This window comes from Mesocricetus auratus, unplaced genomic scaffold (genome assembly GCF_017639785.1).
Source record: "Mesocricetus auratus isolate SY011 unplaced genomic scaffold, BCM_Maur_2.0 Super-Scaffold_100020, whole genome shotgun sequence".
In the NCBI taxonomy this organism is placed as follows: Eukaryota; Metazoa; Chordata; class Mammalia; order Rodentia; family Cricetidae; genus Mesocricetus; species Mesocricetus auratus.
In genome coordinates, this window is record NW_024429201.1 from 6892175 (window position 1) to 6902682 (window position 10508).

Here is a 10508-nt window from a genome sequence, read left to right on the forward strand (position 1 = left end):
GTTCCCAGCAATGGTTGGCAGCCACTGCAGTACAGGACATGGTCTCACCCCAGTGTTGTGTTCGTCCTGAGTAGTGGGCTCCGCACTGTGTCATTTATAGCTACAGTTCTGGAGTAGGAACCCAGGGCTGGTCCCTCTGTGATTCCCTTCACAGAATTCTACAGTTCATGACCACAGGCTGATGGCTTTGGAAAGCACATGTAGGCCTATGCAGGACCCAGGTAGAGGTTTGTGTGGGTGAGCTACCTTTTATAAGCGCTCCCTAATTGAGTCTGAAACAAACTCATCAGTTGAGTTTGGATAACCCCAAACTACTCTGATTGCCTTTAGGACTGCAAAGGCAATCTGAACTTTGGCGCCATCTAGTGTTAGAGCTGGCATTAATTTCTGAAAACAAAATCCAAACAAGCCAAATTATGAAGACTGGGATAAATACCTAACCTGTTTGTCCTCAGATGACACTGTACATCAGTCAGCATCAAGGATGTTCAAGGATGGCCTCGTCTAACAGTAAAAAAGTAAAATGCCGGAAACTGTCCCGATCGTAATCAGTACAGGAGCATGCTCATACAGGTAATGTGTTAGTTACTTCTCTGCTGCTGTGATACAACGCCATGGCTAAACACTGACTGACGGAGGGAGGAGTTTATTGTGACTTGGGGTTTCAGGGCGATAAGGGCAAGGAAGCATGGTGGCAAGCACAGGAGGTTTGGCTGGAGCAGGAAGTTGAGAGCTCACATCCTCAGTGGGAAGCATGAACCACAGGGTGTGAACAGGCCTTGGGGCGAGGCTGCGTATTCTCAAGGTCCACCACCACTAACACACCCCTCTCTAAGCAGCACGACCAGCTAGGCCCCAGGTGTTCAAATACCTGCGTCTTTGGGGAGCATTTCTCATTCAAATTGCCACAGATAATTAAAAATAAACAAACCAACAGACCCGGTTGAATGAAACTTACTGAGTTTCAATAGAAAACAGAGAAATAATTCAATTCTTCAATAGGTAAAAGTGAGAGAGGTGTGGAGGTAATTTTTAAAATGTTGAAACTCTGAGCATGAAGTTACACTAAACAAAATGAAAATGCATTAAGAAAACATTGATAACAGAGTAAATCAAACAGAAGGGAATGAATGAACTCCAAGGCAGGCTATCTGAAAATACACAGAAGAGGAAAAAAATGAAGAGGCTGAAATATACTTATGATGACTTTGGGACAACATTAAAAGGGCAAATAGGTTACTGGGGACCGGAAAGGGACTTGTGTGGGCCAAGGCAGCTAATCGAAGCAACTACACCACAGGTTCTTCAGTGGGATATATTTCCAGTTTTCCTGACATTATAGAAGCCCATCTCCATGAATCTGGACTGGCCTTGTGACTTTCTCATAGTAATCAATTGAATGTTGCAAACATGATTGTTTAACTTCCTATGCTGGATCTGAATAATCGATGCCCTGGCCTCTTGGAGTGATGTCCATGACGTGTGTGTCCACTTGAAATGTGGTATTGGAGGAGAGCAACAACCTTGTAGAGTCTGACTGAGATTGCTCAACAACCTTCAAAGCTTGTAGATAAATATGTTCTGGCCATGTCAGCCATCAGATGCTAGAGTAAAAAAAAAGTCACCTTGGATGATTAAACAAATTGATATTGGGGGCTGGGGATATAGCTCATTGGTAGAGACCTTGCCTGGCATGCTTAATTATCTAGGTTCAAATTCCGGTAATGCAAAAAAGAAAGAAGTTGATATTAAACTTTAAGATGATCCAAGTCCCAATCACCATTTGAACATAATCATATGATATGGTATGCTGAGTCCTCTCAATATACACAACCATGGTTAGGGTTAGGGTTTAAGGTTTAGGGTTAGTGGTAGAGTTAGGGTTAGGGTTAGGGTTAGGGTTAGGTGAGAATATCATTGTAAGCCAACACATTTCACAATTGTTTGTTAAATAGTAAAAGGTAGCAAGAAGAGTGCTGTGAACTCTGGTCATGTAGTTAAGATAGTGTTTGCCAGGGTTCCTCATTGCATAGCTCCTATTTTCTCCTTATATTTGGTTAAAAATGTGGTAAACACCTTAGGGACTTAATATTCTTCCCCCAGTTTTGCCCTAATGCTCAATTCTCAGCCAAATGATGGTGGTGTTCCCTCTGTTCAAAAGCGTCAATCTTTCAGTCTATCTTATGTTAAAAATTTTGTTATTACATTTATTCTGTGGGGCGTGTGTATGAGGACGGGGCTGATGTGTGTGTGCGTGTGCATGTGCGTGCGTGCATTCATGTGTGTGTGTGTGTATGTGTGTGTGTGTGTGTGTTCACACCATGGCGCATGTGTGGAGGTCAGAGGACAACTTGTGCAAGTCAGGTCTCTCCTTCCTGTGAGTGGGCCTCAGGGATCCACCATAAGTCTGCAGCCTGTCAGGTACATCTCACTTGCCTTTGCCTTATTGATCTTCAGTTTTGGCTCTTGAGGCTGGATTAGTTATGTTGCACAGGTGGGTCTTGAACTAGCCATGCAACTGTGCTCCTGATCCTCCCACCTGTACCTCTCAAGTAAGGGTTACAGGAACCTGCCACTGAATCTAGCAGTGACAATCCTTCAGTCTTAGAGGGCAGACAAAAAATTCATTTCTGATCCAGGCTCACAGACAGGATCATTTTGTTAACACATTACTGCTCTTAAGGTGAAATACTTAAACAAAACAAAACTCGGGATTACAGACACAGGTGATATTGACTAATCTTTCCTCTGTGTTTGGGGCACAGAGGAAGCTGCTTTCTTTGTTCTTTGAGGCAGGTAATATCCAGTGGGAATGGAAAGGCCAACACCCTGGTGTTCTGTGTTTCCTAGAACTTGTTCACCAGATTCCAGTTCAGTGACCTCCATTTTGTGGGAAAGGGCTAGAAAGGCTGTTGGTGTGAGGAAGGCTGTTCAAGAGGCCCTGACCCGGGCTTTGGGCTTTTCTCTCAGCTTTAACTCTCATTACACACTTGTAACAGCGCAAAGGTGACTAGCATCATGGAGAAGGGCCTGGGCCATTACAAATAGGACCCCTCAGAAACACTACTCAACCAAGACCCGCTTCGGAGCTAGAGTATCACTGTGTTAGTTCATTAGAGGGAACAGGTAGTGCTGGCAAGTCTCATCCTATCGAATACTTGGCGAGTTAAGCCATGATTCAGGAGTTTGCTAAGCAAGCCCAGGATGGGAACAGGTGTTGATGAAATGTCTTTACAGTGCAAACACCTGCTAGTGAGCAGCCCCCAGATCCAGAGACTTCATCCATACCAGTGTGTCCCACACTTTGACTACCTGAATGTCATCTTCGTGTTGTTTTACTGTTTCCCTATTATTATATATCTAAGTTTTTCCTCGGCTGGGTAAAATTAAAAATGATATACTAATTTAGCCTTATTCTAAGCATTTGCATCTCTAAAAACATGCTTGGTGTGATAGATATAGTCTTAAATACATAACAAATAATAAATTTAAGCACAAAAATGTCTACCAAAATGAATTGTCTAATGGTTGTTAGGTGTATACCACAGTCTGGTAAACATTGCCTTACAAAAAAATTTTCCCCCTCTCTCCTCCCACACCATCCTTTTTCAGACAAGGGTTACTCTGTAGCCCAGGATGGACCAGAATTTACTATGTAGCACAGATGACCCACAGGCCTGGAAGGGACTCTCTGTCTTACTCTCCAATGCGGTGGGGTTCTAACCGTGAACTAAATTTATCTTTGAAAGCCCTGCTTGTTGTATGGACAGCCTGTCCATTGGACTCTTTATCTGATGTTTTGCTCACAAGATGGTTTCTGGCAGATGCTGTACCTCTTACATGTCCATTTTGTGATCATACATAGTTCTAATATTTGATATTTAATGTCTATGTGGAGAGCTTGAAATTCTTAAATATTTATAGCACTTAAGGATGCATATCTCTTCTCTATCCGAGGTGGCCCACTTTGGCCTACTGGTGTATTAAAAGTTTTGCTAGGCTGCTAAGCCACACACAGTGCACATCAGCAACAAAAATCATTACTCAGATAACATGGAGATAATACCGAAAATGGGGGTTCTGTCATTCATACTAACTTGGAGAACTTAGTGCCTCTTTCTAAAGCATGGAGGTCTTACCTGAAAGCTTTGCTTTGAAATACTTACACTTCAAACTGAAAAAGAAAGTTAAATAAGAGTCAAGGAAGCCAGTCTTCTGCTTTGTCATATGAGAATTGGAGAACTTGGAGAAGGTATGTATGATCAACGGGCTTCCTCTACTTAGCTTTCTAATGAATCTTTTGAGGAAGGAGACTTGAAACTTTAAATTCTGCTCACTCTTTTCACTACCTTTCTTTCCACTAGGCTGTCCCTTGAAACAGGCTAGTTCGACATGCTCATAGTCCCTGGCATAAGTACATGCTAGTTTTAATCTTTAACAAGTGAACACTTGTCTTTCCCCTGCCTTGCGGTGTATCTTTACACCCTGTCAGAGGGAACCAGAAAATAGAATACACCGGCATCTCCCCTTGGTTCACAAAAGGGAGAGTGGAGTGGGGGATGGGCATACAAGGAGCAAATGTTTAGGGAGCAAATGCTCTATATCTGTTTATGCTCAATTATGAGTTATATTTTCATCTTTAACTCAAAACTACATTTCAGCTCTCATCAAAATCACTTTTTAAAAACTAGGTCTTCCATATTTTTTTCCACAAAAAGCTTTTTTTTTTTTTTTTTGGTTTCTCTGTGTAGCTTTGTAGATCAGGCTGGTGTTGAACTCACAGAGATCAGCCTGCCTCTGCCTCCCGAGTGCTGGGATTAAAGGTCTGTGCCACCAACGCCCAGCTAAAAAGCCATTTCTTTGCAGTACAAGAAAGCAACAAGAACCGGTTCACTCCAAAAGTGTCTAACAAAGAATACTTGTTTAAAAAAATATGTTCATTTTAGGAAGCTTGTTCACGTTTTAAATGACAGTTATATTAAAGTATATTGTGCTTTTGTCTTTTAAATGTGACTTTTAAAAACCAATTCACCTTAATAGTTCAGCAGGTTCTAGTGCCCACTAAATGAAACATGCTGACATGTTTTTGGTGCTGAAACAGATCCTACAAAAGTTTAAAGCAAACTTAAGCTGGAGTGCTATCATCTTTAAGCTCCTGACAGATATCTAGAAATTTCTTCAAAGATTCAGAGAAAGGAAAGTGATGGAAATAAATTTTTTTAAAAAATGAGAACTATGCTTTACATACATTTCTTTGTTATTTTGGGGGGGGACTGAGAAAAAATTTGAAGGATTTTCCTTGTAAATAGGAGAGGAGTGGACAGAATTAGAGAATGTAGTTAATGAGTGCTTTAAATACTGAATGGCCACTGGCCTCATGGATGTGAACAGGTGAACCACAAATCCAGACCTTGGCAAACAAGCCCTTTCTTCCTCTTTTCTGCTTGAGGGGCTGTTTTCTTCCCACAGACCCACTTTCCTGACATCTCCAAGATGAAATATCATCCTCACTTTTTTTGTTTGTTTATTTTAACTGGGGAGGAAAAAGAAAAACATCACTCCCACTGGGTTTTAGTAGAGGAGTGGAGGGAAGCATATTTGTCAGATTTTGATTGAGTCTTCAGACATTTAGACCCAGAAGGGCCAAGCCAGGCCCTGAGGGAGGTCAACAGAAGGCCTACACAGCAAGGAGAGAGGGCTCTCGCATGGCCCCCATACAACTTTTAAGTTTATTGTTGCTGACGAGCCACAGCGGACCCGAGAGGCTCCCACAGGCCTCCAGGGCTGGCCACCCCTGCCGGGGCCTCGTCAAGGGCAGAGAACGTTCAGGGCCCCGGCTTGGGCGGGAGGCCCCGCGCCGCGGGCGCTGATTGGCTGCTGGGCCCGTCGCCTGGTGCTATTTGTTGTCGCCTGCACGCACTTGACGCAGTCGGCGTCCGCACGTGCAGCCGTTTAAGCCGCGTTGGCGGCCGCGAGGAGCCCAGGAAGCCCGGAGCGGAGAGGTGAGTGGGCTGGTGGCCTGCCTTCCTCCTGCGTCGGCCTTCGGCCATGGACGCCCTGGGCGGCCGGGTGGCCTCCGGGGGCCCGGCCTGGAGCCAGAGGCCGGGCCCTCGGGCCCTCGTGGGGTGTGAGTCGGCCTCGAGGGCCTTCCCCTTCCGTGCGTCTTCATGCTGGGTGGAGCGGTGCGAAGGCGTGGGGCCTGCAGGGGAGGGAAGCCCAAGGGACCTCCTGCTCCGTGCCTAGGCGGCCATTTTCCAGAAGAAACGGTGCGTGGACGCTCCCGGGAAGCTCGACGTCCACGGGGAAGAGATTTGGGCCGCCACCTTCCGACGACGGTCTCCCCTTCGTCTCCAAGGCCTCAGCACCCCGTGTGTGTTTGAGGGAGTATCTCAGACTCTACCCATCCACCTCCTATGCAGCAAGCCATTTGGGAATCGTTGAGGGAGAAAAAAGAGATTTTGGGCAAACCTAGGCATTGCTGGGGACATGGGGGATTGCTTGAGTGATTCACCTAGCCATTAAGAGATAAACATGCTGGCTGTAAATATCACCTGTAGGCTTTTTGGGGGAAGGTGATCACATTAGTCTGGTAGTTGCAAATGGTATGGAAGGGACGAAATAAAAAAATAATTTGTATTTATTAGTTTGTGGTGGTCAACCCCAGTACCTTATGCTTCATTTACTATGTTTTTGACCAATACCACAGCCCCATAATTGAAAGATAACTATTCTGGTGTGACCATGACCAAAAGTGCATATTTTTTAAAGGACCCTGTAGCTACCATGGGAGATGAAGATTGGGAAGCAGAAATCCTCAAACCTCATGTGTCTTCCTATGTTCCTGTATTTGAGAAGGTAATACAACTGTAGAGTCCTCAAATGTGGATTTTTATCAGTTAAAAAACTGGCGAGGAAGCTCTAAATTATAGCTTGTTTAGTATTTCTCTGCATGTGATCTTTATTTACTATTTTGTGGAGCTTCCTCAAGGCAGGCTAAGCTTCAAATTGAATAACGCCTATACGGTAACTTGATAAAAACAAGCAAGAGCTGTAATACTACTAATGTAATTCAACTCTCATTGCTTTAGGATTTACAGGTGAACACAAGCTTGTACAAATGTGCTTGGAAGTCTTAACAGATAACCTGTATAGAAAAAAAGTAATGATTTGATTGAAAAGTAAGGAATCTCAAAGAGAATATATTAGACTATAAAATATTAGATTTTTTTTCTGAATGGCATTGGGGAGTTAAAATTGTAACTCAAAAGGAGCTTTGGGGTTTTAGTTTTATATATATATTCACATATATAACATCTTAATTGGAATGTACCTTATAAGATAACTGTTTTTGGCCAGGCTCTGGTGGTGTACACCTTAAATTTCAGCACTTTGGAAGCAGAGGCAGGCAAATCTGAGTTCAAGTTCAGCTGGTCTAGGGAGCGAGTTCTAGGATAGCCAGGGCAGAGAAACCTGTTTTGAAAAACCAAAACCCAAAACAAAATTAAAAGCCTTTTGCAGAAGTTCCCTCACATTCAGAAATTCCATTTTGTGTGTATGTAAGTTCTGATTTTAAGTGATGTTTTGTGGACATGCTTATTTTATACAAAATAAAATATTAGTATTTTGATTTAGTTGGTTGATTGATATGTGGGCTTCGAATTCAAATACCCCAAATAATAATCTGAATATGTAATATTTCTTTGCTTAAAGCTTGTTTTTAGCACTAGCACGTTTAGTGTTTTATATATATTTATATACATATGTATATATATATACACTATATATATGGTTTTTTTGAGACAAGGTTTCTCTGTGTAGCCTTGGCTATCCTAGAACTATCTCTGTATACTAGGCTAGCCTCAACTCAGAGATCTGCCTGCTTCTGCCTTCCAAAAGGTGTGCTGCCACTGACTGGCTTAGTGTTTTATATTTATTATTCGTTTATTTAAAATTTATTTTTATTTTATGTGCATTGGTGTTTTGTCTGCATGTATATCTGTGTGAGGGTGTTGGGTCCCCTAGAACTGAAGTTACAGATAGTTGTTAGCCGTCATGTGTGTGCTGGGAATTGGCTTATTGAGATGAGGGTATTAGATATTCAGTTTGATTACTGTACAGTGATGTTTTTGTTAACTGACTGGAGTAATTCTAAATAATGATCATTTCTGTATAAGGCCTGTTTGTCTTTTGGGTATATTTTAGGATGAAATAGCCTCCTGAAATTAAAGTAGAAATAAATTGAGTTACTCTCTCCATAATTGTAATGCTATTAAGTAGTAGTAGCAGTTTGTAATAGTTCATGAAATAAATATGAATAAAATAAATTTGTAGATGACATCTCAGAATTAACAGTAAGAATATAGGTAAACAGAAATGTATTTATCCAAAGTTATTTGTAGCTACACTGAGAGACTATTTATGGGTTAGCTATTTTGAAATTTCTATATTGGTGTGTTTGGGTGGTTTAAGAGACAACCAGTGTCTTTTAGCTAGGTGTTCCAAAAGCAAATGAATAACACTATCTGTGATTTATTCAACATAGTTTTACTTGATCCTGTGTGCTATAAATATTGTTGAACATGATAAAATACTTTCTGTCAAAGACATTGTATTTTAGGAGACAGAATAAGTACATTTGGGAAACACCTAACTACAAGGTAGGGAGAGCCTTAAAAGTAGAGAGGTGTGAGTCTGTTAGTTATGTTGGGGTGGGTTTAGATTAAGTGGAGAGGGATTAAGTCCTGGAGGCCCTGACTTGTGAACTGAAGATCTGAAGGAGTCTCAGCGGGACATCAGGTAAAAAGGTCCCAAAAGGGAATAAACAGCATATTTGGACATTAGTTTCAGATAGCTACTGTAACAAATCTCCATAAAATGGGTAATGTGAAACAACAGAAGTTTGTTCTGTCATTGTCCTTGAAGCCAGAGGTTAGAGATCAAAGTATGTACAGGTCTGCCCTCCCTTTGGGGGTTCTAAGTATTTACAGGTCTGCCCTCCCTTTGGGGTTCTAAGTATTTACAGGTCTGTCCTCCCTTTGGGGTTCTAAGTATGTACAGGTCTGTCGTCCCTTTGGGGTTCTAAGTATGTACAGGTCTGTCGTCCCTTTGGGGTTCTAAGTATGTACAGGTCTGCCCTCCCTTTGGGGTTCTAAGTATGTACAGGTCTGTCGTCCCTTTGGGTTCTAAGTATGTACAGGTCTGTCGTCCCTTTGGGTTCTAAGTATGTACAGGTCTGCCCTCCCTTTGGGGTTCTAAGTATGTACAGGTCTGTCGTCCCTTTGGGTTCTAAGTATGTACAGGTCTGTCGTCCCTTTGGGGTTCTAAGTATGTACAGGTCTGTCGTCCCTTTGGGGTTCTAAGTATGTACAGGTCTGCCCTCCCTTTGGGGTTCTAAGTATGTACAGGTCTGCCCTCCCTTTGGGGTTCTAAGTATGTACAGGTCTGTCGTCCCTGTGGGTTCTAAGTATGTACAGGTCTGTCGTCCCTTTGGGTTCTAAGTATGTACAGGTCTGTCGTCCCTTTGGGGTTCTAAGTATGTACAGGTCTGCCCTCCCTTTGGGGTTCTAAGTATGTACAGGTCTGTCGTCCCTTTGGGGTTCTAAGTATGTACAGGTCTGTCGTCCCTTTGGGTTCTAAGTATGTACAGGTCTGTCGTCCCTTTGGGGTTCTAAGTATGTACAGGTCTGCCCTCCCTTTGGGGTTCTAAGTATGTACAGGTCTGTCGTCCCTGTGGGTTCTAAGTATGTACAGGTCTGTCGTCCCTTTGGGGTTCTAAGTATGTACAGGTCTGCCCTCCCTTTGGGGTTCTAAGTATGTACAGGTCTGTCGTCCCTTTGGGTTCTAAGTATTTACAGGTCTGTCCTCCTTTTGGGGTTCTAAGTATGTACAGGTCTGTCGTCCCTTTGGGTTCTAAGTATGTACAGGTCTGTCGTCCCTTTGGGGTTCTAAGTATGTACAGGTCTGTCGTCCCTGTGGGTTCTAAGTATGTACAGGTCTGTCGTCCCTGTGGGTTCTAAGTATGTACAGGTCTGTCGTCCCTGTGGGTTCTAAGTATGTACAGGTCTGTCGTCCCTGTGGGTTCTAAGTATGTACAGGTCTGTCGTCCCTGTGGGTTCTGAGAGAATCTTTGTAGCTTCTAGCGTCTGTTGCGTGTAGACAATCCCTGGTTTGTGGTCTGTGTCACCCACCCAACTCCTGCCACCTCTGTGTGTGTGTTTTCCCATTACCTCTCAGTGACACTTGGGATGACAAATTAGGGCTCAGATGAGTATTCAATATCAAATCCTTAATTATATCTGTTATGACCTTCTTTCAAACAAAGGATTAATTCCAAGGCACACCCTAGCTGAGAAGCTGTTGGCAGTTTGTGGCTGCTGGGGGGGCGAGTCAGTTTTTTCAGAGGTGCAGCCCAGAGAGACTACTTGTGCCTATACTGGTGACACTGAGTAAGTGGACTTGGGCCTTTGTAAAAATTACATGAAGTCGAGAGGGAATAGTGGTGTGGTGAC

General features: G+C 43.0%; 1 protein-coding gene across 3 annotated transcripts in view; it reads left to right on the forward strand.

Moving 5' to 3' along the window:
• Window positions 1-5912: 5912 nt before the first annotated feature.
• The window catches only part of Ddx4 (DEAD-box helicase 4), a 54842-nt gene continuing 50246 nt past the window's right edge, over window positions 5913-10508 (forward strand). The window contains exons 1-2 of one of the 3 annotated variants that reach the window (XM_040729083.1): window positions 5913-6002; window positions 6769-6855. In XM_040729083.1, coding sequence (XP_040585017.1) covers window positions 6784-6855 — 72 coding nt within the window. In that variant the 5' untranslated portion in view covers window positions 5913-6002; window positions 6769-6783. Of the gene's footprint in view, window positions 6003-6249; window positions 6369-6768; window positions 6856-10508 lie in introns of those variants that run through there. The other 2 variants (XM_040729082.1, XM_040729081.1) reach the window with 2 other exon arrangements.